Here is a 27,335-nt window from a genome sequence, read left to right as displayed (position 1 = left end):
ATCGCAGGCTGGCATTAAACTCGTGGTAAACCTCCTGCCTCAGCTTTTCAAGTGCTGAGATTACATGCGTGCACTTTTAAGAATTTAAAGTAAGCAGCTCTACGGCTGCAGGAATCCAGTTTCCAGGCTCCGGCTGTTACAGGGAGACACAGGGAGACACGGAGCCAGGCACAAGCATGGAGTGGACTCTTCTCGAATGTCAAGTACGACAGAAATAATGACCAGCCCCAATGGGGGCCACCTTCCTGAAGAAGAAGACACGGAGGCCCAGGCCCATTGGTGCAGCCAGAGTGGCCGGCGTGGCACGCGTGGACAGTGCTCAGCCGGGCTCCCTAAACCAGCGTCCTGGCACTCCGCGACTGTTCCGTTGGTGGCCCACGGGCCGCCCAGGTTGTCTCCTCCCCCGTCTCCAGCTCCCAACCTCCTCCGGGAAAGTTGTGGTGACTTACTTTCGGCTTCGGTGGGGAGGGAGCTGTGGCGGGTGGCACGGGACGCACCTGCGTGGGGGCGCGGGGCGGGGCGGGGCGAGGCGCGGCGCGCACCTCGACGGGGCGGAGCGGCCGTGCTCCCGCCTTCCTCCGCCCTCCGGCGACCCGGATTAGCCACCTGGGAGCCCGCGCCCCGCGGCCTCGCCGCCACACTTTCCTGGGAGCGGCGGCCACGGTGACACCATGAAGAAGTCCTACTCAGGTGGGCGCCGCGCCCGGCGTGGGGAGGGTCGGCTACGGGGACCTGCGCGAGTCATCTGAGCGCTGGTGGCCCGAGTAGGCGAGGCCGCCCGGGAACCAAGTGGTCCGGTAGCCCAGACCTCGCCAGACATTGCACCCCCAGGGCAGTCTAGAGCCCCCGGCTGTACTGTCCCCTTCCACAGATGGGGATCGTGGGCACGCTCCATGTCGGAACTCGGCCGTCCACCGTACTTGGCTTTTCCTATGTTCAGACCCGGGTCGCTAGGGCTTGGAGGAGGCGGATATGCAAGGCTCTTGTCCTTTGCGGTAGCGTTCCTTTTGATCTTGACTTAGTTGTCTCATTTCACTGTCCTCCGCAGACCTAGCTCTCTCTAGAGTGTGGGGGGCCTGCTCGAAGGCGTCCTTCTCGCCCTGTCGGTGGAATGTTTGACTTACAGGTGGTGGTTGACGCGCCTGGCTGCAGTCTGGGTGGGTGGGGCCGGGTGGAGGGGTCTTTGCCTTAACATGAGCGCCTGGTGGACCAGGCCCCAGCATCTTTTTTTTTTTTTTTTTTTTTTTTTTTTTCCAGTAACTCCTGTTCGTCATTTGTTCAGTTGAGGCACTGGAAGGTCTCCAAACAGGACCCCCCAGGAGGTCTGGGCCAGTTATTTGGGTCTCAGGGTGCCAACTTCATTATGACAGGTGGAGTGGAGTGTGTGTGGGTGTCTACAGGGCTCTCCAGGGGTTCTACACTGATTCTTCCTAAATATTCCCCCCTCTGTAACTCTGGGCCTCCATTCTACAGATTACCAAACTGAGGCCGTGAGCCCAGGCTAAGTCAACCCTGACTACTCATCCAGGCGGGATCTGTTGTCCACTTTCCCGAACTCCACAGACCCCTCTCTTCAGGTTCCTCTCCTAATCTATTTGTACTGGAAGCTCTCTGCCAAGAACTGGTTAATTCATTTAAGATAAGAACTCTGAATCCGGAGACTGAGTTAGAGTTGAAGAGGTCATTTGGGCTATTCTCCTGCCTCGAGGTTGTGATTTGTTTCCTCTCGCTTTCCATATTCAGGAACCCAAAAATGACTTTCCTTCATCTCAAAGAGAGTCCTTTAGCTTCCCCTGAAAACAAATAGCCCTCCTCAGCAGTAGCTCTACGTTGCTAACTTGACTGCGGGGTGGGGGGCAGGGGAGCAGTCACTGGCGAGAACGTGTTGATGTGATGGTGGGGGAGAAGGGGGCTTCCAGGTGGGATGTGCTCAGGTTTGGCTCTGGGCCCTTCTCCCTCCCCAGCATGCTCCAGATGTTTGGAATGGTTGTGGGCACTGGGGCTATTTCCCAGCCTCTCTGACTGGCCAGAGGTTGTGCTTTCTTGTCCTTGGTCCTTCACATTTCCTGACGCAGATCCAGACACTGAGGTAGCCAGGTCCTCACAGCTCACAGGTACCTGGTTTACTACACAAACCCCAGACCCCACCACCCCAAGTTGAGCCTGGCGCTTACTGGACATGGTAGGGGGAACCAGTGCTTGCCCCGCCATCTCTTCCCCCGCCATCCCACCCAACCTCAACTGGGTTACATTTTTTTGTAAAAAGGTGAAACTTTCTATGATAGGTCCTGTGGACGGCCAGCTTACAGCCCCTGTAAACCCGTGCTCCTCACTTCCCTGTGTTTACATAAAGGGGCAGGGCCCTTGGGGGATGGGCCAAAGGGAGGACCTGGATCATAGCCAGTTTGTTCCCTCCCTGGCAGTGTGCCAAGGGGTGCTGGGTCTGCAGTTGTATGGGGCTGGGTGGTAGTGGTTCAGCTCCATGCCGTTTTCCTCCTGGTTTCCTGGGGCCAGCCCCTTTCTGAGTAGGGTCACTTGCTGATGTGTTAGATTGTCCCTCAGCCCCCCATTGCCACCAGAAACTTGGCAAAGTAGCAAAGAATGTAAAAAAAATCTCTACAGTATCTACACATCCAAGGGCAACCAGAGAGATTTGTGCTTTTCCTGTAGACTGAGTGGGAATATTGCTTTAGACCTATTTATGAACTTGAAATACCCAGAATGGCTGCCACACTGTGATCACAGATGCGCGGCCAGCATTCCTGGGCTTTCAAGACGGGAACTGAGATTTCTATCTGGAGTGACCCCAGGAGCATGGTTTATCTGCAGTCACCAAGGATGCTTTCTGAGGTGGGCACTAGAGTCGGGCCAGAAGGTGCCTAAGCAACGATGGACATGCTCTTAGCTTGCAGGAGCTTGCCTTGTCATTGAGGAGGCAAGATGCGGGCGAGACACCAGCTCATTACCACCCGTCTCCTAAGCAAGACAGTCTCCAAGAGCTCTGGGCACTCAGGAGGAGGGGCTTGGGGCTTTGGGGGTGATTGAGCCTGGGAGTAAGGGATCTGGTATAGTGGAAAATAAAATGGATCTTACCAGGTAGAGGAACTGCAGGGGCATTTGGGGGACCCTCTGGGAGGCTTAATATAGCCCTGGTTCTTCCTGAACACATCTTCCCTTTTGTTTTAGTGGAAACCTAGAACCGTGTGGCCCAGTGGTTAAGGGCAGGAGCTTTGAGCCGTGAAGCTCTTGGGATTAGGTCCCAAGCTGCTATAGGGACTGGGGTACTTCACCCCACACATTTCGTTGTTAAACATGGATGGTGCTTGGTTGTGACAGAGTTTCTACAGGAACAGGTTCAGAAGTACCTATTCTAGCTCTCTAGCTGCTGTCCTAGAATTATTGCCCTGGGTCATAGGAGGACCAGGAGGGTGTGGTCCAGGACTTCCCTCCACTTCCCTCAATGTCCATGGTTTACAGGTCCCTTTGTGCTGGAGACAGCTGCAGGCTCTTCCTGTTGTTTTCTGGGGTCCTGAACTCTGGCTTCTCACAGAGTATAAGTCTCCTGGAATTTCTCTTCAATGCCCTTGGCTTTCTTGGAAATCTTCAGTGGCAGAGGCAGGGGGCTGTAGGGGATGGGGTGAGGGGTAGGGGGTTGGGGGGACTTAGCTGTGAGCCACCAGAATCAGCAAGCATATCTCTGTGTGTATTTTGGAATTATTTTGGGATCCCCGTGGCTTTCAGGAGACTCTCAGAGCGGGTGGCTAGTTTTACCAGCTCTATACCAGGCAGGGATTCAGTCCAAGGAGAGCCACAAGATGAGGGGTTCCAGCCTTGCCCAGTGCTCTAGGGGGCTTTGGAAAGGTGAGGGGTATACCCTCTAAGGTCACTTCTAAGTAAGCCACCCACAAGCTGGTCAGTGTGGGTGATGAAAGGCCACTGGTCCCTCCACAGCTTAGTGTCTGCTCTGGCCACCTCTGGATTGACTCCGCATGGTCAAGCCTGTTTGCTCTGGTGTAGCTAAGGGATGTGGGCTGAAGAGGAAGCAGCCTCCTCAAGCAGTTAGTCCATGGCTATGTCCCGTCCTTGTCCAGATCCTGAGGCCCCTGGTCCCAAGAGGGCTGATAGAGCACAAGTCTGGAGCCAGCCCTTCCCAGACCACTAGGAAGGTGGGAAGGCAAGTTCAGACATGGACAGCCTTCTACCCAGCCTGCCCCTGCCTCCTTCTCCAGCTTCCCAGAGTTGAGTCAGATGTACCAGATAGAGCATGAGAGAGCCCACCTTCTCCCCGTGGGGCCTGCTTACACCAGGATGGATGAAGAGCTGTCATTTAGGAGCAGATGGTTTAGTCAGACAGTGGGCTGTCCCTGTGCCTGCAAGCCTCACCTGGATGTCTAAACACGACTGTGGAAGGGGAGCTCCAACCTGAACTCTCTGTGCCCTCCTCAGATTGTCCCATCAGTCCCAGGCTGCCTGAGGCTCCACAACATGCCCTGAACCTGGAGGCGGCCATGTTTCCGCATGTTTGCCCGTGGGCAGTGTTGCGTGGGCTCTGCGATTTGCTAAAGATGGCTTTGATAAGCTCTAGCATAGACCAGCACAGAGCCAGGCCCCAGGGTACATGCATCTCTTGGCCCCATGGATGTCAAGGGCTCCGAGGAGAGAGACCCTAGGCTCAAAAGGTGTGACTGCTTGGGTAGAGAAAGGGGTGACTTTGCCCAATCCTAGGCTTGTTTGTTGGGGCTGTTACCTTGGAAACACCCCAGCTCTTCACTGCTTTACAGATTTAGGAGGGCAAGCATCAGGACCAGAGCCTGGTGAAGCTGCTTGGGGCTTGCAAAAACACACAGTGCAGCCCTGCTGGGCTCAGGGGTCCTAAAGAGCCCTGACTCTGACACAGGTCATGTGATCTCCAAGTGCCAGTTAAGAGAAGTCCAAGCCCTGGGTGAAAGCATTTGTGTCAGGCATAGGGGTCCTGTGGCAGCTGCAAAGTCATTTGTGACAGGTGGCCAGGTCTTCAGGATAGCTTTGCTGTCTCCGGGAACTTTGGGTGGCCTTGCCAAAGTAGCCATGCTACCTGCAAGGGGCCCCGACTCGCCAGTGTTCCTGATCCGTCTTAATTTTCCCGTGCTCTGAGCCATTTATTCCAGAAGTGTCTGCGGGTGCTGCTGAGTCTGAGGCTCCATTCTGGCTGCTCCCTGGTGGCTCTCTGCAGGGCCCCGAGGCCTGAGGGGCAGCGTGCTCCCAGCCGTGCTCCCAGCCCAGTTTCCTGGCCTTATCGCTCCAACCCTGCCCTGGGCCCAGGTCCACTTGCAGCCCCGGTGAAGATGACACCAAGCTACTCCAACCAGAGGGGGGTGGCGGCCCCAGGAGCCTTGCTTGTCAGTGGCCTCTAGCAGATCTCCCAACAACCAAGCTTTGTTCGGGGACTGATCTGACCTGGTTCCGCGAAGCCTGACTGTTGGCTGCCCGGAGACCTCAGGACAGGAAACGGGAGCGAGGAAAGCCAATCCTGGCTTCAGGTCACAGGATGGCCCTTGGACCCAGACCTCCCCTGGCTGGGTCCCAAGTCACCAGTCAAACCCTGACCTTCAGCATCGCTTGGAATGCTGAAATAAGGGGCGGAGAATGTCTCTGTGGAGCTGAGGCTCGGGAAGCAACCCACCTGACCCTGGCTTGAGGATCCGGAGGAGAGGTCCGGTGGGAGGGCTGTCTTCTGTGTGGCAGCTTGTGGCTGCAGTCTCTGCCACAGTGGTTCCTTCCTCACTGCTCCCATGCTCACACTCTGACTCCTCCAGACTGTATCTGGAGCTAAGGATGGGCCACAGCACCATCAGAAGCTCTGGAGCGTTATACCCTGGTCCTCGCCAGGCCAGGCGTGTTGGGGCAGCAGCTGACTCAGGAGTAGTGGCACCGGTGCTCAGGTGTGAGCTGTGAGTTCCAGGTGAGTGTGGTTACCAGGAAGGGCTGGGCACCAGTGAGCTGGCTGGCTGCCCGGGGCCTTGAGCTGAGATCAATGGGACTTGCATCCTGGAGCCCTCCTTTCAAAACCCTTTTTGTAGAGGATCAGATCCCAGCCGGAGGATAAGGCTACTGTAACCCAAGCAACTTGGAAGTGGGTTATGTCCAGTGCTTGTCATCTTCCAGCGTACCAGGGGCATGACTGCTGGGCGTAGAGGGGTCTGGAGGAGTCGTTTGTAAAACTCACAGATAATTCTGTATCTTTGGCTCGGAAGAGCAGAGCAGGCGGGTGGCTAGGTAAGGTTAGAGCTGAGGGCTTCTGGGTCGTATGCATACTGCAGGGTGCCAGACAAAAGGGCAGCCAGATGTACCAGGGAGCCAGGAGGAATGGTGGCCTCTCACCAGCATTGGCATCACGCTGCCTCCCTGCTTACAAGGTGTGGTAAAACCTCAGCTATGTCGGGTGAGTCACTGAGAGGCAGAGCTTCCTGGTGGCTGCAGGCTGTGACATTGCCTTTATTTTACTTGATTTTCCCCCTCTGGAAATGCTTTCTGAGACAGACCCTGTATCTATCACATTCGTTTGTTTGTTTTGTTGTTGTTACCCGTGGTCGATTTTGTGTGTGTGTGTTGTGGACTTTCCTTCAGCAATGCAAACAGGAAACGGAGCGAGAAAGTAAAACGCGTTGCAGGATTCAGTTTTATGTCCTTTGCCCTGCTTGTCCCCACAAGTGTGAAATGCATCATTTAATTATCTGAGCGGTACCACATTCTTTGAGGGTTGCATGTCCTTGTCACTCTGACCCTTTCACGGGGAAGTCACATACCAGGCACGGTGGCTCTTCAGAGGAGATGTCCTGTGTCTGATGGTCCCTCACCCGCTTTCCTGGAGGGTCTGGCTCACTGAGGCCTCTCTACGGTAATGGTGACTCTTTGGCTATTCTTATGGCTGTCTTTAAAGCCAGACACGTATCCTCAGTATAGCATTTCATCAAGAGTTAAGATAGAAAGTGTCCATCAATCTGGTGAGCGGTCCCTTGGTGGCTTGCTGTTGAGACCAGATGTCCACTATCTTGATTCCTCACAGTGACAGGCTGGTGCAGTGTGATCTCTCCGTCCCTGTCACCTCCTGAGACCAGGGATGGACATGGATCATTGGCTGCAGATGCTAGGCTACCCCATGCGGCAATCTGGTTACTTTGCTGTGATTTCTTCCCGAAGCTTCTTTCCTCCCATCTCGTGATGGGTTTCTAGCTTGTTTGTTTGTTTGTTTTTGAGACAGGGTTTCTCTGTATAGCCCTGGCTGTCCTGGAACTCACTCCGTAGACCAGGCTGGCCTTGAACTCAGAAATCTGCCTGCTTCTGCCTCCCAGGTGCTGGGATTAAAGGTGTGTGTGCCCCATCACTTTTCTTGCACGTTAACATTTTGTTCCTCCCGCCATCCTGGTCGCTCCTCCCAGGAACTCTCAACGTGTCGGTCCTCTGCCTCCTCTCTGTGAGGAATCCCTGTGTGGTAATCCAGTGATCCCCAAGGTGAAGTGAAACTGCATGTTGGTTCCCTTCCTGTTGCTGTGACAAAATACTTAACAAAAGCATGGGACGTGTGTCATCTTGGCTCACAGTGTGACAGGCTGGTCCTTGGGGGTGGGGGAGTCATGATGGGACCTGGAGGCAGCTGGTCAACCTTCACCCACAATCAAGAAACAGAGGGGAGGTGAATGCTCAGCTCCTTGCTCTTTTTTTTTCTTTAAAGACTTATTTATTTATTATATGTAGGTACACTGTAGCTCTTTTCAGACATACCCAGAAGAGGGCACCATATCTCATTACGGATGGTTGTGAGCCACTGTGTGGTTGCTGGGATTTGAACTCAGGACCTTCAGAAGAGCAGTCAGTGTTCCTAACCATTGAGCCATCTCTGCAGCCCTCCTTGCTCTTTTTCTGTTTACAGTAGAGAGCTTGGTACTGTGCTGCCTGCACTCAGGGTGGGTCTTTGCTCCACTGTTAAAGCGCTGTGAAGACATCCTCCTAGACACAGGCAGGGCAGAGGTACACCCTCCGTGAAACCAAGTCCAGTCATGTCCACAATGAAGATTAACGATTATGGACTCACACTCTTGGTGGTGACTCGGGGTGCTAAGCCAGTGCGCCCCCTTCTGGAACTGACTAAAACCCTATCAGCTGGACGCGCACCTGCGAGGGTTACTTTTCTTAAATCATTTGAACCAGAAAGGCCCATTTTTAATCTAGTTTTTTTTTTTTTTTGAAGTGGGAAGATCCACTTTTATTTAACTGGGGCCACACCTTCTGTGGGCAGCCTGTGTAAACGACTTGGAAGGAGGAAGCTCTTTGCCTGCTTACCCTCAGTCTCAAGGAAAAGTCCAGCCCTTCACTGGCATCAGAGCCTGCTTCTTCAGGATGCTGGCGTATACCGAACACCAGCTAAGACATCGAGTTTCCTGCACTGAACAACTGCTGGGTTCTTGAAACTTCCCTGAGTAGGCAGCCATTATTGGACGAGCTGGGTCACAGCCTGTAAGCCATTATAGTGAATCCCTAGCCACCCCCCAGCTCTTTCTTTCTTTTTTTTTGTTTTTTTGTTTTGTTTTGTGTTTTGTGTTTTGTTTTTGTTTTTTGAAACAGGGTTTCTCTGTGTAGCCCTGGCTGTCCTGGAATTCACTCTGTAGATCAGGCTGGCCTTGAACTCAGAGATCTCCCTGCCTCTGCCTCTCAAATGCTGGGATTAAAGGCATGCACCACCACCGCCCCGCTTGGCTCTTACTTTTTTATTTTTCATTTTAGTTTTCTGTAAATTCCCTTTTAGTATATATACATTCATTCTGTAAGTTCTGTACCTCTAAAGAACCCTGACTAGGCTGGGCGGTGGTGGCGCATGCCTTTAATCTCAGCACTCTGGGAGGCAGAGGCAGGTGGATTTCTGAGTTGGAGGCCAGCCTGGTCTACAGAGTGAGTTCCAGGACAGCCAGGCTACACAGAGAAACCCTGTCTCCCAAAAACCAAAAAACCAAAAGAGAGAGAGAGAGAGAGAGAGAGAGAGAGAGAGAACGAACGAACCCTAATACAGGTAGTTTCTTTTTTTAAATCTGCCTTTATTATTTTTAATTATGTGTGCTTAGATCTCTCTCTTGTATGTTAATACATATGTGTGCTGATACCAACAGAGGCCAGAGGAACTAAATCTCCCCAGCTAGAGTTAGGGGTGATTGTGAGCCACCCTATGACAAATTACTGGTGACACAGTAAAGGAAGGACTGTGAAGTGGAGTGTTCCCACAGCCAGCTGTCCGTGTGTGCACCCTGGAGCCAGACTCCTAATTGTAAAGGTGGCAGCAGGAGACAGTCAAAAGGCAGAGAAACGGGAACTGCATACTTGATGTGAATGGGAAAATATCCATGCAATTTATGAACAAAGATATTCAGAAGCAAAATGATATCTGGCATTTGACTTCTTCATAGCCAGTGGTGGGAAGAGGGGGACAGGTGGAGAAAGAAATAAAAGGAGACTGGCTGTGCTTTGATGGAGGAGGTGGGTGACTAACACCCTGTACTATTACACATTTTCATAACTTTATTGGATTTTAAATCTCATAATAGAAATTGAAGTTCTCATTTCTAAAATTCATTTGGAAAGTACATTTGGAAAAATTGTCGACTATAAAAATCAGAATATCTTAAAATTATAACTACATATGCACAAGCTGGGGACAGTACTTGGTCCACTACAAGAGGAGCAAGCCCCCTTAGTCCTTGATTTGTTTTTTTGAGACAGACTCTCTCACTGTCTGGGGCTTGCTGGTTGTGCTGGCCAGTTAGGGATCCTCCTGTTTCTGCCTGCCTGCTACTAGGATTTTCCTTTTCTTTCTTTTCTTTTTTTTTAGAATATCTACTTATTTATTTTATATATAGGAATGCTCTGTTTTCACATATACCAGAAGAGAGCAACAGATCTCATTACAGATGGTTGTGAGCTACCATGTGGTTGCTGGTGGTTGCTGGGACTTGAACTCAGGTCCTCTGGAAGAGCAGTCAGTGCTCTTCACCGCTGAGCCATCTCTTCAGCCCTAGTACTAGGATTTCAATGTGTGCTGCCAACCAAACTCATGTGCTATACTTGTGTGGCAAGCAGTTGACTGACTAACTGGGTCATCTCCCCAGCCCCTGGGGATGCTTTTACATATAGATGATAGACAGGACCGGAAAGCCAAATAGGAAAGAAAATCCAGATTGTGTGCCTAAACACTTAAAAAATCTGTTTTTCCCCCAGACAGGGTTTCTTTGTGTAGCCTTGGCTGTCCTGTAACTTGCTTTGTAGACCAGGCTGGCCTCCAGCTCACAGAGATCTGCCTGCCTCTGCTTCCCGAGTACTGTGATTAAAGTTGTGTGCCACTCCCCCCACAGCTAAGCAGTTTTTTCTTTCCTTTTTTCATTTTCCTTGTGGGAAGTTTTGGTCTGCACTGCATGAGTGCCAGTGCCCTCAGAGGTCAGAAGGGAGCACTGGGTCCCTCGGAACTGGAGTCACAGATGGTTGTGAACCACTGTGTGGGTGCTGGGAACGGAACTCTGATCCTCTGAAAGGGCAACCAGCGTTCTTCTTAACCTCTGAGACATCTCTCCAGCCTTCTTAAACAACTCTTAAAAGGTAGGACTTGGGAGGGTTAGGATTCAGTTCAGTGCCTGAGCCCCTCAGGGCGTGAACAAACCCCCCCCCCCAACCTCAGCACACAGTACTGAGTTTACTGTTTGCCTCTTAGTTTCTTTGTTTTGCCTTGAGACTGAGTCCCACTCTGTGCTACTGACTAGTTTGAATTCTGTGGTGACCCCTGCCTCTGTCCTCTGGGTTGCAGGTATTGCCTGCAATTTAAACTGTACATTTGAAACAGCTATTAAGTATCGAAAACAACACAAAATCTAGAAAAGTATCAATTAACCAGTTACTTCTCCAAAGTAACTTTTTGTGTGTGTGACTTTCTTTTGGCTCCTCTTAACCAAAACCCAGTTTTGCCAGGCGGTAGTGGCCTGTAATCCCAGCACTCTGAGAGGCAGAAGCAGGTGGATTTTTGAGTTTGAGGCCAGCCTGGTCTACAGAGTGAGTTCCAGAACAGTCAGGGCTATACAGAGAAACCCTGTCTCGAAAAAAACCAAATCCAAAAAAAAAAAAAAAAAACCAAAAAAAACAAAAACAAAACCAAAAACCAAAAAAACAAAAAAAACCCGGTCTTATTTTCTGTGGAGAAAACAGGAAGTTGATCTTTCTGAGTGGTCACTAACTTTCCTGCTCCTCCTCTTTCTCCCCGCCCCCTACGTCTTGAGTCGGGGTTTGAGACGGACTCACTTTGTAGTCCAGGCTGGACTGGAATTTAAGGTTTCTGACTTTTTGTACGAAGATCCAGGGTTTAAGGTATGCATCACCATGTTAGACTGAAATGCTATTTATTTCGGTGACTAGGATTCCTATAAAAGAAGGGGGGTAGCCGCGAGGTGGTGGCGCATGCCTGTAATCCCAGCTCTGGGAGGCAGAGGCGGGCAGATTTCTGAGTTCGAGGCCAGCCTGATCTACAGAGTGAGTTCCAGGACAGCCAGGACTACACAGAGAAACCCTGTTTCGAAAAAAGACAAATCCAAAAAACAAAAAAACAAAAACAAAAAAACAACAACAACAAAAAAGAAGGAGGTGAGTGGAAGAGGGAGGGGTTATGTCCGCCCATGCCCCGTCCTGTGGGTGTGCATGCACACGTGACTAGAGGCCCGGGGTCAACCTTGACCATTGTTCCTCAGTTACCATCTACTTTGTTTTTCTGGGACAGAGCCTCCCCCCCTCTCTGCTTTTGTTTGTTTATTTGTTTGTATTTTTTTCCAGACAGGGTTTCTCTGTGTAGCTTTTGGCTGTCCTGGAACTTGCTCTGTAGACCAGGCTGGCCTTGAATTCACAGAGATCCACCTGCCCCTGCCTCCTGAGTACTAAGACTAAAGGCATGTGCCGCCGCCACCGCCACCACACCTACCTCAGCTAAGACAGAGTCTTGCTCCTTTGCTTGGAACTCATCCATTAATACAGACCGGCTGCTCAGTGAGTCTCATGGAGTTTCCTATCTCTGCCTCCTCAGAGTTGGGATTACAATTGCACACACACACCCTAAAGATTTATTTATTATATATATGCACACTGTAGCTGTCTTCAGAGGCACCAGAAGAGGACGTCAGATCTCTTTATAGATAGATGGTTGTGAGCCATTATGTGGGTGCTGGGATTTGAACTCAGGATCTTTGAAAGAACAGTCAGTGCTCTTACCCACCGAGCCGTCTCTCCAGCCCCAAAACATTAAGGTTCCATGGATATATGAACTCGGATGACTGGATTCAGAGTCCAGAATGCTAACCATTGTACCATGAAACCCCCTCTTGCACACCCTTTTTATATGTGCATAAATTACACTGTTTAAGTGGGCGTGGGCATCTGAGCCCATGTCCTCATGCTGTGCAGAAGCACCTTACCCACTGAGCCATCTCTCTGGCCCCCAGAGTGGAGATTTACGGAGGGGGAGTTCATAGTGGGTACAGCTTTTATGCTCTGCCCTGGCAGTGTGATTCCAGTCAAGAGCCAGCCGGCACGTGAGACATTTATAATGATCAGATATGTCCCGCCCGCCCTTCTGATTAGAGCCGCATCTCTGACTCAGGCTGCAGGAGAACAGAACCCTCCTTGTATAGGTTTAACCCCCGGCCATTGGGCTGGTTTCTCCGAGACTGGCTCCTGGCTCTGTACATTTCAAACCCCGCCCCTCCCTACTGCCTACAGTTTTCTGGCGCAGAGAGCTGCAGAACATGTCGGTGGCTGGTGTCTATGGTTTTGGATGGTGCACAGGAGGAGGAACTGGATCTGGAAATGGAGAGAGAATTCTGGACTCCATTTCTACCTAGGGACGCTGAGCAGTAACTGAGCTACACAGGGAAACGCCAGGGATGCTATAAATGCAGCTAAGCAGTGCCAAGCGGGGTAGCTTTCTGGCTGGGCGGTGCCTGCAGCAGTCCCTGGACCACTGCTTCCATTCAGAGCTCCTGACACCAGATTTCAGGGTCTGAGCCCAGCTGCAGGGGACTTGAACAAAAGGAGCTTCTCCAGTAGGAGTCAGAACCACCAAGGGCAAGGAACTTGTTGCTGGGGACACCTTTCAAGGCAGGGAAGAGGAGAAACTCCTTAACTGTCCCCTGTACCAGCACCCCTTACTGATTGAACCCAGCTTAAAAAGCAGCAGACCTGAAGGTCCTGTCCCCGTAGCCTGTAAGTGGTCAGCTTGGTCACATCAAGGAGGGCCTGGAGGGTCAACGCAGGGCAGCTCCAGGAGACTAGTACAGGATGTGTGAAGAAAAGCTATGTCTTACTGCCCTCCCTCAGCTGTACCCCAACATTGCTTCTCTGGTGTTTGAGCAGCAGGATGGCCTGCTTCTGGGATCAGCCGCTTCACCTTACCTGGGCCACTGCTTCCTTTCTCTCCCACCTCAGTTCTGTGTGAGAAAGTAAGCCGGCCTCTCATCAATATGGACTGAATTGTCCTCTTAGATCTTTTTTTTTTTTTTTTTTTTTTTTTTTGGAGACAGGGTTTCTCTGTGTAGCCTTGGCTGTCCTGGAACTCACTCTGTAGACCAGGCTGGCCTTGAACTCAGAAATCTGCCTGCCTCTGCCTCTGCCTCTGCCTCCCAGAGTGCTGGGATTACAGGCGTGTGCCACCACCGCCTGGCCATCCTCTTATATCTTAATTACTGTTGCATTGCTCTGAAGAGACACTACAATCAATGCAACTCTTACGAAAAGAAAGCATTTAACTGGAGACTTGGTTACAGTTTCAGAGATAATGGATGATAGTCCATTGTCATCATAGTGGGGAACATGGCAGCCCACAGGCAGACATGGCAATGGAGAAGCAGCTGTAAGTCCTGATCTGCAGACAGCAGGTAGAGACACTGGGCTTTTGAAACCTTGAAGCCCCGCCTCAGTGACACACCTCCTTCAACAAGGCCACACCTCCTGACCCTTCCCAAACAGTTCCACCAAGTGGGAGTCAAGCCTGTGGGGGCCATTCTCATTCAGCCACGCCTCCTACTCTTCCCCAGCTCCACAGTGAAGTCTTAACTCTCAGTGGGACTCTTGGGATATGCAGCCCATGGGGAGGTAAGGTGATGAAGCTGGGGCCTGAGCCTGTAGAACTGGCATCCTTATGAGGGCGAGGGGACAGCAGGGTCCATGTGAAAACAAGATGACAGAGGCTTCGCAGGGCCAGGCAGTGGCGGGTCACACTTTTAATCCCAGTGTTTGGGAGGCAGAGGTGGGCAGATCTGAGTTGGAGGCCAGCCTGGTCTACAGAGTGAGTTCCAGGACAGTCAGGGCTACACAGAGAAATCCTGTCTCAAAAAAACAACAAAAAAAGGGTGCTTTGCTGAAAACCAGTTCCATCCGCGTGCTGATCTTATACTTGGGCTCCTGAACTGTGGGCACATGGAGTTCCGTTACCCCCGCTCTGGGGAGTCTCACTCACTTGAGTAACCAAGATGCTTTCTGAGTAGGATGTGATCATGCTGTGAAGGTCTCAGTCCCCACAGAACAAGTCAAGCAAGAATGAATCTGGTACAGGGTGAGCAAGAGGTCATAGAGACTCTTCTAGTGGTTCACCATTGAGTACCCATGGCTGGGACCTTGCATTTCTTCCTTCCTTCCTTCCTTCCTTCCTTCCTTCCTTCCTTCCTTCCTTCCTTCCTTCCTTCCTTCCTTCCTTTTTTTCTTGCTGGGTGGTAATGGCATATACCTTTGATCCTAGCATTCAGGAGGCAGAAGCAAGTGGATCTCTCTGAGTTCGAGGCCAGCCTGGTCTACAGAGTGAGTTCCAGGACAGCCAGGGCTACACAGAGAACCCATCTTGAAAAACAAAAACAAATTTTAAAGTCTTTCTTTTTAGAGACAGAATCTCACTCTGTAGAGCAGGCTGGCCTCAAACTCAGAGATCTTCCCATCTCTGCTTCCTGACAGCTGGGATTAAAGGGCAAGAGCCAGCATGCTGGCCCTTTATCTGTAGCCCAGCCTGGCCTTGAACTCATGGCAGTTCTCCAGCCTTAGCCTTCTGAGTGTGGGGACCACAGCATAAGCCACCAGCTTAACTATTAGTCCATCTTGCATTTTGATAATTTGCATGTTGAAATTTGCATATGGGTGATTTGCATATTGCAAATTTGCATATGAGTTTAATACAGTGTTGAATTAACTATGTTTGACAGTAGCAGTAGGCTTCCCCGGGGCTAACTTCTGTTGAGCTCGTTGGAACCTGGCAGCTGAAAGGTCACTGTCATGAGGACTGGGGCTGCCCAGTAGAGGACTGCAACACGGACTGTGGTGCTCCTGGGATGAGAGGACTTCTCAGACCTCCAGGGGAGCTTTCTCCACACAGGTCCTTTGAAGTGGACCTTGATGAGAGGGAGAAAGATGTCCTTGCCCCACCCTCAGGGCAGAGGTTCTCGCCTGGGCTGTGAGTGTCCCTCCACGGTGTCCTGGGGAGATGCTGGTCACGGGAGCCAGGAGGCGCTGGACGCACCTGGTACTGGCCTTTCCATTCAGCCATCTCTCAGTCAGCCATCTCTCATTCTGTCAGCTCTCAGTCAGCCATCTCTCAGTCAGCCATCTCTCAGTCTGCCCGGCCGTTTCCAGTCTTATTTCCACACCCTCTTACACTGTGGGTGCTCCAGAGTCACACGCTCCAACTCCCCTGCCCCCCACCAGCTGGCTTTAGGGACTTTTGATCCTTGCTGTGTTTCAGTGGTCTTCTAGGGACAGAGCCTCCTGAGGGGGCTCATTTGGCTCACATCTGACTTTGTAGCTCTTGGTGACCAGTCATCCTGGCCTGTATAACTCCACACTGATCCACAGGCTCCAACCTCTCCCCTCCTTCCTTGGTAAAGTCTGCCTTCTGGCTGTCAAATCGCTAAATCAAGAGCGAAGAAGCAGGTGTTTTTGGTTTTTTGGTTTTTTGGTTTTTTTTCCCCTCATCTGTCAGCCACCAGCCCCCTGCCCCTCCCCGCAATCTTCAAATGGGTTAAGTTTGAATTCTTGAGGTCTGACGCTTAGAACCAGGGCCATGGCTCAGTCAGTAAGGTGCTTGGCACCGTCACGAAGACCTGGGTTCACCAGTACCACATAAAAAAAGCCTCGTGGTGATCTGTGCCTGCAATCCTGGTGTTGAGGAGGAAGCGAGGCGGGTGAATCACTGGGGCTCGCTGGCCAGCCAGCCCAGCCCCTAGTCCCAGTGAGAGATCCTGTCTCAAAAGGCAAGGTGTGAGTCCCCGTAGGAGTGAGGTCATCCCTGACCTCCGCGTGTATGTGTGCACACAGGGAGAATCTGTTTTCAGTGCGAGGCTGACACACCAAACATTTGGGATATACTGACTTACACTGGAAAAGCGTTTTGGCTTACATCTGAGATCCAAGTTCAGTGGAGCATTTTGGAGAGCAGTGAGTCCCAAACGCCCACTGGGTGTGTTTGAGGAAGGCTCTGCGGGTCCTTGGGCAGGTTATGTTATGGGGTGGGCTCGGCCATCTCATCATTGGAATGCCTGTTGTCCTGTGAGCACATGAGGAAGAGCCCTCCTCTTCCTCATCTGTGTGTCAAATACCTTTGCTGGCCGGACACTGCGCAATCTCCCTTGCATCCATGTTTCCTAGCGTGGCGTCTGGTGCACCTCCATCCCCAACAGATCCATATAAGCTCTGTAACTAAACCCAATTATCCCACTGGGAGCCTTGTCACTGAGACTTAGGAAGTTGTCTTAGGCCAACTTAGGATGTGCTGGTTTGAATGAGAAATGTCTGCCTAGTCCTGTAGTCTCGGTATTTGAACGCCTGACTTTCAGTAGCGCGGTTTGGAGAGGTGATGGGGAGGGGCAGCCTTCCTGGGGGAAGCGCACTGCACTGCGGGAGGCTGCTCTGAGAATGGGAATCCTCCTGGCACACGACCCTCTCTGCTTCTTGCTTGCAGTTGTGACTGATGTCACAGCTTCCTGCTCCAGCCACCTCATCTCCCCGTCATTATGGGATTCTTTGTCTGTCTGTTTGTTTTTGAGACAGGGTTTCTCTGTGTAGACCTGGCTGTCCTGGAACTTGTACTATAGACCAGGCTGACCTGGAGCTCACAGAGATCTGCCTACCTGGCTCTGCTTCCGGAGTGCTGGAATTAAAGGTGAGCGCCTCCACCCCCATAATGGACTCTTACTCCTCTGAAACCATAAGTCAAAATAAGCTCTCTTCCTTAAGTTGCTTTTGGTCGGGGTGTTTTTTGACAGCAACAGACAAATAATCAATATACCAGGGAAGGAATTATCACAAATCCACAGTCAGAGGGTGGGCAGGAGCCCTGTGCTGGGTCGGGGCCTCTTAGCTCAGTGCCTGCTGCAGATAAGCCCTGGCTGATAGGCCTGGAATCCGCTGTCAGGGCCTGTGTGTGTGTGTGTGTGTGTGTGTGTGTGTGTGTGTGTGTGAGAGAGAGAGAGAGAGAGAGAGAGAGAGAGAGAGAGAGAGAGAGAGCTGGAACCCCCATGAGGAAGGGGCTCCTGGGATAAGGTCAGCTGGAACCCACCTGTCTCTTCTCCAAAGATTTTTATGAGTTTTGTGAAAAAAAAAATTAAGCTGGGTGTAGTGACACCTGCCTGTCATTCTAAAGAGACTAAGACAGGAGGATTGCCACAAGTTTGAGGGTCATTGCGAGGTACAGAATGAGTCCCAGACTTATCTTGGCTATGAAGGGAGATTCTGTCTCAAAAAAAGGAAAAACAAAATCAAGTGCGGTGATGCACTTCGTTAATCCCAGAACTCAGGAGACAAAGGCAGGCGGACCTGAGTTCAAGGCCAGCCGGAGCTACTTAGAGGAACCCTGTCTCCAAAACAAGCAAATAGCCGGGCGGTGGTGGCGCATGCCTGTAATCCCAGCAGACCCTGTCTCAAACACTGTAGGAGAGGACAAACACCTGAAGGTGTCCCTTGATCTCCACCCAAGCCACTGTTGCAGGAGTCACACACACTGACACAAACGTATACACATTGTGTAAATAAATAAAGCAATAAAATAAGTTCATTGGAAATCTCTCACGCCTCTCCCTTTACCCCAGCTCATAAGCATGGGGGGTGGGGGGGGGGACTCCATCAAAGTGAAATCCTCATAAAAGTTTGAGATAGAATCTCTCACTGTCTGGGTCTCACTTACACAGCTAGGCTGTGTGATTGTTGAGCTCCTAGCATCCTCCTGTCTCTGCCTCCCTGGCAGAGTGCATGCGCCTGCCAGCAGGAGATTTCCACTCCAGCCTGAGTAGCAGGCATCTTACCAGAAGACTGCCCTCCTAGCCTCTACCTTGTTTATTTATTTTTGAAACAGCATCACCCTGGGTAGCCCTGGCTACGCTGTGGATCCTCAGAGATCCACTTACGTCTGCCTCCTGAGTTCTGCGATTAAAAACATGCACCACTGTGCCCGGCACGCCTATCTTGCTTTGAGACAAGGTCTTTCATTGACCTGCAGCCCCCTGGTTTGGTGAGGCTGCCTGCCTCGTCAGAGCCCCTGAGTCTGTCTGCACCTGTGCTGGGCTACAAGCATGGAGACCAGCTACCCCTGGCTTTCTCACGTGGGCTTTTGGGATCAAGCTCAGGTCCTCACGCTTGTGTGACAAGTATTTTACAAATTGGGCTGTTTCTCCAGCATCTCCTACCCCCTTGTCACGAGATATTAATAGCCCAGAGGAGACTCAACTGTGTCTCCTCTGACCTGGAAGCTCTAACTGGATAAAGTCATAGCGAGTGCCCGTGAGGTATGATCTGCCATTGGGCCTCAGCCTCGGAGGACTCGGGTCATTTGTTCTGGGCTGACTGTAGATGGCGGGGTTTTGTGTGTCTCCCTCCATCTGGATCTTCTTTATTTTAAAGTCACATAAAAATAACTAGGTTCTCTGCTGGATCACGGTCCTTGGCTGCCTCGGACACAGGCCTGTGAGAGGAAGTCCACGCCAGTGCGTTTGAGCCATTCCTGGTCTGGGGCTCTTCTCAGGCCCATGCCCAGGCCTCAGATGCCAGGGCTCCTCAGTCCTCTAGCCGGTGGGCTCTCCTCTACAGCTTTTCTGGCAGTGCTACCTGGTAGGGATGCCTGTTTTAGGAATTCAGAAAAGTAAATACTGTAAAGAAAATGAAAACTTTGCCCCAGAAATTCCAAAACAATCCTATTTTCCCAGTTGGGTTTGGGGAGAAGGGATCAGATGCTCAGGATCCGCTTAACACACTTAGATCCTTTTTACTTGCATTTTTGTCCGAAACCAGAGGGCAGGTGGTGGGTGCGGTTGTTCAGCTGCCCAGAGGAAGGACAGGGTAGCCTCTGTCCCCAGCATCCCTGCAAAGCCATCTCATCCGGAAGTGACTCAGGCCACAGGAATGTTCAATGCCACCTTTTGTTGTTGTTGCTGTTGTTGTTGTTGTTGTTGGCTGTTCCCCACCCCAGTTTCTGTTCTGGGGACTGTGGTGGTTTGAATACGCTCGACCTGAGGAGTGGCACTATTAGGAGGTGTGGCCTTGTTGGAGGAAGTGTGTCACTGTGCGGGTGGGCCTTGAGACCCTCCTCCTTGCTGCCTGGAAGGCAGCAGTCTTCTGGTTCCATTCAGAACAAGATGCAGAACTCTTGGCTCCTGCCCCATGCCTGCCTGGACGCTGCTATGCTTCTGCCTTGATGATACTGGACTGAACCTCTGAACCTGGAAGCCAGCCCCAATTAAATTTTGTCCTTTATAAGAGTTGCATTGATCGTGGTGTCTGTTCACAGCAATAGAAACCCTAAGACAAGGACACAGTAGACTTGGGGACAAATTGCTGTTCACTAGTCCTAGGTGGTCTTGGTATGTGCCTCTTATGAGTTCATTGTATACAAGGCAGCAGGAAGGGATGGGGTGACTGCATTCATCCACAGATGCAGTGTAACTCGTCTGGTATGGGTGTGTTGCTGCTGAGGCGCCCATTCTGTCCTGTCCCCTCGGCACACTCTCTGCTCCTCCACAGCCCCCGGCAGCTCACCTGAGTCATGCCCCTAATCCAAGGCCTGGGTCACTTCCAAGGACCAGATAGATACTGGCTCCTCATAACCCTCATCTATCTGTTTGTTTATCCCCCTACCCATCCGTTCATCTAATGTGTTCATCCATCTACGTATTCACTCGACCGACCATCCGTCTGTCTGTCCATCAGTCCGTCTGTCTGTCCATCTATCCACACTCTGCTTATCCTTCAGTTCGCCACATCCATCTACATCCTCCTCCCGGTGGACAGGCCAGGAATTTCAGACTAAGTAGGTCAGTGATTGAATGGATGTGTGCACGTGTGCAGGAGTCTAAAGAGGAGCCTTCCCCTCTGACTAATAGGCTAAGTGTGTATCAGGTAGTCAAGGATACGGGGAAGTATTTAAAATAGGTCTAGCCTAGGTGATCATCTTGCTGTTGGGGATGGGAGAGATAGTCTCTCTGGCCTAGGTTGGGGTGTCCTTGTGACTCACTGAAAGATAGCTGTGTGGCATTTAAGAGGGACACTCCCTGAACACTGTGGCCTGGCTGTGGTAGTGCAGGCACGTGGGTCCTCGAGCCTGCTCCCCTTGGCAGGCCATGGGGTGTGCTCCGCTCAGTGCCTTGCAAACTCCTCAAGTTAGGACTTGTCTGCCTCAAGCCTCTCCAACAGGGGAGTGCCAGCCAAGGGGCACGTGTGGTTGGAGGCAGAGCATGGCACGAGACTGAGTTGATCCAGACTCTGCCTGTGCCCCCTCTTAGGGCAGAGAGAGAGCAGTTCCCTCCTACCTCCCTCAGTGCGGCTCACTCTGCCCAGTCATTGGGCAGGGATTCTGGCTCTTGCGTCGGGGGAAACCCTGGTAATCAGGTGTGGGTCTTAAGTGGTAGGTGAGTGCTATGGAGGAGATGACCCCTGTCTGTCAGCAGTCAGTGCTGTGAGGACTTTTGAGATGAACCCAGAATTGGACTCTCATCATGGGTTCAGCTTCTGGTTATCGTGTGGCCCTAGGCAGGTTACCCAGCCCTTTGGAGACTCAGCTCTCTTATCTGCACAGTGGGTCCCGTGACAGCTGTGGGAAGACGCATCCAGGTGGGTGGCTGCCATCACTCGGAGGGGCAGGTGGCTACCTGTCTGGGTTTATTTGGGTCTGCAGCCCTTGGCAGGTGCAGAAGTAGGGACACACCCATGTTAACCACCCACCAGGAAGGGGAACCTGGTGGCCTTGTGTGACCTTTACCTCTTGTCTCTGTCCTTAGGAGTCTCGCGGACCTCCAGCGGCCGCCTCCGGAGGCTTGCAGACCCCACAGGCCCAGGTAAGCGGCTTGAGTCTTGGCTGCCCTTGAGACCTGACTTTCTGCCTGACTTTCCTGGGTGGTTGCAGTCCTTTGTGGCAAACTTTCAGTGGTTTGCACAGCATTTATTTCTAATTAACTTCATAATTTGTTTGTAATTGATAGTTATGCAAACGAACCATTCTGGACCAATCAGGGTTGCCCAAGGCTCCAGAATTCTAAGCATGACCATTGGCATTTTTATTGCTTGATCAAAAACTAATTGGGGACAAGGACCTTCAGCGTCTGGTCACACAGATTCCCAATTGAATCAAACCATTAGAAGCAATCTCCAACTTCCCATTAGGAGCTTCTCCATCCCCAGAGTCCTTCTGTCACCTCTGATGACCCTTCTAATACCAGACTGAGGGATCCTGTGTTCTTTCTAATGAACTTTGTTTGGAGATGATGCTGGCTGCCAGAGATGAAGGGATTGACTTCCATAGCAAATGATAAACCTTGGGGACATGTGCTCACCTATGCATGTGTGTGTATTGGGGGCCAACTGGGATGGACAGAGGGACAGAATGGTAGTTACTGTGGACAGGGGAAGCAGATGTCATGAGACACTAAAGGAAACCCACAGTGACAAATTGTCATCAGGACTCTCACAAGAGCCAAACTTTCCAGTCCCAGCCATGCAGGAGGATTCCTTCCAGTCAGGGAGACTTCGGAGACAAGGGCACCCTACCACCTGGGCCCACCGCCCTCTAACCCTGCCCTGTCCAGGGGAACACTTGGCTGGTGGGACAATCTATCTGCTACTGCTAGGAGGGAGGCCATGAGCCACATGTGCCTGTTAGCCACTGACATAGAGACTTTAGGTATATTTTATTGCTCCGTTGTTTGTACAGAATTTATTTTCAATTAAATTCATAATTCGTTTGTAATCTGTAGCTATGCAGATGGACCATTCTGGGCCAACCAGGGCTGCCCGAGGCGACAGAATCTTAAGCATTCCTAAGGCAGTGTCGCATCTCCTAGCTCCGTCTTCAGGGTGTGGCCTGGCTGAGGGTGGCTGGCTCTTTGTAGGGAGTGATGGTGACCTCGTGTGTGTGTGTGTGTGTGTGTGTGTGTGTGTGATGTGGATAGTGTGCCAGTGTGGCACCGGGTTTAGCATGTGGCTGACATAGTAGATGCTGTGCCAACGTACTGCCAAGTGCCATGTGTGAAGAGCCCGGGTGTCGGCCGAGGAGGGAGATGTTCCCACTCGAGGTGGTTGGGCTACTGAGCGACTCAGCACTCTTGGTTACGACGAATCCTGCCCACCATAGCCACGAGACCTACTAACCACTAGCCAGCCCTGCCACTCGTGTGTCCGGATGGCTTGCGCTTGGGGTCCCTTGCTTTGGGGCAGCTCTGCTTCTCCCTCCTTCTCGCTGGCCAGCCTTGATCCAAAGGGCTGGAGATAGGTAGCATTTGGGGGTTCAGGTCTTGGAGAGCTGGTACCTTGGGCTGCGTGCATGAGGTCTCCTGCTGTTGTCTCCCCAAGGCTCAGGCCATTTCTGTGCCGTCAGCACTTGGCAGCCTGGGCTTGCTCTGCTTGGAAGCCTAAGGCATAATTTGCAGGAGCCCAAAACTGTAAGCAGTGATCTAGGTTTGCCTGGGGTCTGCCTGCTGACACACACAGTCTTCCCCACCGCCTCTGCCGGCTCCCACGGGCATCCGTTCCTATTCTTCATATTTCATTGAAGGCCTACCTCCCTGCTGCCATGGCCCCAGCACGTGTTCTCTGCCAGGACCGAGGACCACACTGGGAGCCCCTCTTTTCTCCTGTATTCCTCCCAGCCTTGGTCACAGGGTCTCCTGTTTGGGACACCCTGTCCTCATCCCTAGGGAGAAACAGGGTACGTGACTGTCAGGTCCTTTTTCTGTTCTTTCCAACCTGTTTTGGTCTGGGCAGGAATAACTAACTATTCAGGGCACAAGACAAGTCTGTTAGCTCTGATGACAGCCACGACAGCTTTGCATTCTCCCTCCCTCTCCTTTCCCCCCCCTCCTCTCTCTCTCTCTTTCTCTCTCTCTCTCCTTCCCTCCCTCCCTCCTTCCCTCCCTCCCTCTCTTTTTATTTTTGTGGTATTAGAACTCGAACCCAGGGCTTTGTAAATACTAGGCAGAAGTCCAACACTGAGCCTATTAATTTTATTTTTTTAAAAACCAGGCATGGTGGTTCACACCCAATAATTTCAGCACTTAGGATCCTGAGAGGGAAGCATTGCCTTAGCCTGGCTGCACAGCTTTCAGGCTAGCATGGGCTTCAATGTCTCAAGAACAAAAGTCAGCAGCATACCCCAGGCCCAGCTGAATGGAGGTGCATGGCTGTTACCCTAGGATTTGGGAGGTAGAAGCAGAAGGATCAGGAGTTCAAGATCATCCTTATCTGCAGAGTAAATTCAAGGAGAGCCCTCATGTGTGATGTGACAGCCCTCTCAACAGAACCAAACAAAAGACACGATTGATAGATTATATAACATAAGGAATAAGATAACCAGTTACAGAGTCGCCCACGGGCCACCTCTAGCAGAGATGCTGCAGGCTAGCCCAGCCTACACAGAGCCAGGATGAGCAAGGACCTGAAATCTAGCCTGAGTTTGGGATATCTGTGGTTTTGTTTCTGAACAATCTATGTCCCCACCCCACCCACCCCCATGCCGTGAGCACCACACAATGGTTGGCTGGCTTATCTCAGCATTTAGGGGTTAGGTTGGACCATGGAATCCTCGTGGCTTTGGCTTACCTGTTACTCCTGGGAACCGGACATCTGTTAACCTCTTGGCCTGTGGGATTTCTCTGCTACTGTCCCGCTGGGATGGTTCTTCTGTGTGTATCCTTAGGAGAAGGGTGGGATGGACAGATGCCCACCTCTGTCCTTCTGGGCATTGCCGACGTGCTCTTTCCCAGTGGTTTTCCAGTCCGTTCCCCTACACTTACCCCTTCCTATGCCCCAAGCAGCCTGTCTAAACAGACTGCGGCTTTGGTTGACCTTTGCCCTGGCTCCCATGGCTCCCATGGCATTTCCTGGGCTGAATCTGAGCCTCTCTACCTCCAGCCTAGAATCTCTGGAGTCTTCTATGCCTTTTCGACATCCGGTGTGCTCCTGGGATCCACTTCTGCCTCTGAGGTCTGTGGCTTTGTCCCTAATCCCACCCTTGACTCATCTCTAGGATGCTAAAGACCTTGAGGTGAGCTTCTCTGGAGCTACCAAGTCCAAAGACTGGCATCCTCGGAACTAGAGGAGAAGCCACATGGAGGTGAAGCCAGGGCACCTAGAGCTATACTGCCATAAGCTAAGGGTGGCTAAGAGGCCAGGAGAGCCCTCCCTTGGTGCCCTCCAGAAAGTGTGGTTTGCCACCACTTTGATTTAAGATGTCTGGCTTCAAAGCCATGAGAGAAGCCAGTTCCAACATGTGAAGTACCCCATTTGTGGGTCTTTGATATAGGGGTACTCAGACACCTCCCTCTGCCTGTCCTGGAAGATACCCTTCTCAGGGAAGGGTTTCCCTGCAATACAGCATACGGTGACTGATGTACAACAGAAAAAATACTTCCCCAAACTTCTGTGTCCTGACAACCTCAGCTAATGCCCCAAGCTCTGTTTTACCCCTCACCCCTCTTTCACACACACACACACACACACACACATGCATACACATATACACATACCCCCCTTTTTTTTAATATCTTAAGGTCACTATTTTTTTAAAGATTTGTTTATTATATGTAAGTACTCTGATGCTGTCTTCAGACACACCAGAAGAGGGCATCAGATCTCATTACAGATGGTTGTGAGCCACCATGTGGTTGCTGGGACTTCAACTCAGGACCTTCAGAAGAGCAGTCAGTGCCCCTAACCACTGAGCCATCTCTCCAGCCCTGTACACACACCACTTTAAGGAAGCCTCCTTGCTCCCTTGACCCCTTGGCTTAACACTGTGACTCTCACGTGCAACTAATTGTCTAGCTGCTGCCATCCCTAGTAGGTTCCAGATCTGTGGGACCTGTTCAGTGTCCTGTTGTTTCCCTGGGGCCTCGTGTCCTGCTGTCTTGGTGGGAGGAGCTACTGCAGTAGTGAGTGTTGACAGCCAGAGACCCTGTGCCAGGCCTGCTAACAAGTGTGTCACATGGAAGGGACCAGCAGAGGTGCAGCCTTGGGGGGGGGGGGCGGGCAGCGGGCCTTGTCTCTGACTCCTGTGAGCATTTCTGACTCATCGCTTCAGCTGAGACCCACTGGTCCCAACTCCAGCTTTTCTTCAAAGCCCCGGCCTTATCTTCCATCTTAGATAGGTTTCTATCGCTGTGATAAACACTGTGACCAAAAGCAGCTTGGGGAGGAGAGGGTGTATTTACCTCACTGATCACAGTCACGCACAGGAGCAGGGCAGGGCGGGAGCTGAAGCGGGGCCCTTGGTAAGCTCACTCCTGCAGCCTGATTTCTTATACAGCCCAGGACATAGCAGGCTGATCCCTCCCACATCAATCATTAATCAAGAAAATGCCCCTCAGACGTGCCCACAGACCAGCCTACTAGAGACCTTCTGTAAATGGGGGGTTCCCTCTTCCCAAGACCACCCCCCCCCAAGTCCTTAAGACAACAGTCTCCCATCGGCCTTGACCTCTGCCTCTTCCCCACACATAGGTCAATCCTCGTCTCTCAGGAGGAGGCAATGCAGCCTGATTTCTGTCTCCTCAGCCCTGCCGTATCTGTCTGTCTGTCCTTGTTCTTCCTCTTGCAGGTTCCTCTCCGCACATAGCTGAGTTCGTGGGACGTTTAACCAAGTCCTACCTCTGTGCCAGGGACCGTGCTGTGGTCCAGCCCACATGTGCACGTGCACACACGTGTGTATACCCCCCCCCTCGCAGCACCTTTGTTCTTGACCCTCGGCATGGCTGCTGATGCCTCCCCGCCTCATCCTTCATCCCTCCCCTCTCCAGCATCCCCCACCCCCTTCCAGCCCCTTCACCTTTCTGGCTAGCCTGCCTCCCTTTCCCTGGGCTAGCCTGGTCTCTTCATCTCTGGAAACAGCTTCCCTGTCCTGCTGGCTCCAACTAGGACCCAGGGTAGCCCAGGCTAGCCCCACTTGTCCCGTCTAGTGAGCAGGCTGCCATTTCTGTCTCCTGTGCAAGGGGCACACAGCAGGCAGCAGGCGTCGTAGTTCCGTATTTGGTAGAAGCAGACGGGATTGGCCTTTAAAAACCCAGTTTCAAACAGAAATAGCACACTTCAGCTGGGCGGTGGTGGCGCACGCCTATAATCCCAGCACTCTGGGAGGCAGAGGCAGGTGGATTTCTGAGTTCAAGGCCAGCCTGGTCTACAGAGTGAGCTCCAGAACAGCCAGGGCTACACAGAGAAACCCTGTCTTGAAAAAACCAAATCCAAAAAAAAAAAAAAGAAAAAAGAAAGAAAGAAAGAAAGGAAAGAAAGAAAGAAAGAAAGAAAGAAAGAAAGAAAGAAAGAAAGAAAGAAAGAAAGAAAGAAAGAAAGAAAGAGCACACTTCTTTTGCTTTGACCAAGAAGCAGCTGTTTGTCCTCTGGGGCAGAAGGCTATGGGAGGAGCAGAAGGAAACAGGGTTTGGGTAGCTGCTACCCACTAGGCATTTAGGACTATTTAAAAACATGTTTAATTATGTGTATGTGTATGGAGGTTGGGGTGGGGCTGGTATGTGAAGGAGGGTACCTGTGGCGGCCAGAAGGGAGCGTCAGACCCCTGGAGCTGGAGTTACAGGATTGTGAGCCTCCCCGAGGTGGCCACGGGGGCCCAAACTCAGCAGTACCCATCTGCCCAGCCCATGACTGTTTAAAAAGGGCACGCTATGTGTGTGAGATTTGCTACATGTATGTCATTACATCATGTGCATGCAGTGTCCTCAGAGGTCAGAGAGGGCATCGGTCACCTGAACCTGGAGTGATAGATGGCCGTGAGCCACCATGAGGGTGCTGGGAAGCAGCTGGTGCTCTTAACCACT

The 27,335-nt window shown here is 51.7% G+C and overlaps 1 protein-coding gene across 1 annotated transcript in view; it reads left to right on the top strand.

The window, feature by feature from the left end:
• The first annotated feature begins 572 nt into the window (after window positions 1-572).
• Septin9 (septin 9) overlaps window positions 573-27,335 on the top strand; it is a 171,463-nt gene continuing 144,700 nt past the window's right edge. The window contains exons 1-2 of the mRNA XM_052196845.1: window positions 573-690; window positions 21,297-21,353. Of these exons, the coding sequence (XP_052052805.1) occupies window positions 672-690; window positions 21,297-21,353 (76 nt within the window). The 5' untranslated portion in view covers window positions 573-671. The remainder of the gene's footprint in view (window positions 691-21,296; window positions 21,354-27,335) is intronic.

Source organism: Apodemus sylvaticus, chromosome 10, assembly GCF_947179515.1.
Source record: "Apodemus sylvaticus chromosome 10, mApoSyl1.1, whole genome shotgun sequence".
Taxonomy (NCBI): Eukaryota; Metazoa; Chordata; class Mammalia; order Rodentia; family Muridae; genus Apodemus; species Apodemus sylvaticus.
Note: the sequence above shows the minus strand (reverse complement) of the source record. Positions and strands in the feature narration are given on the sequence as shown.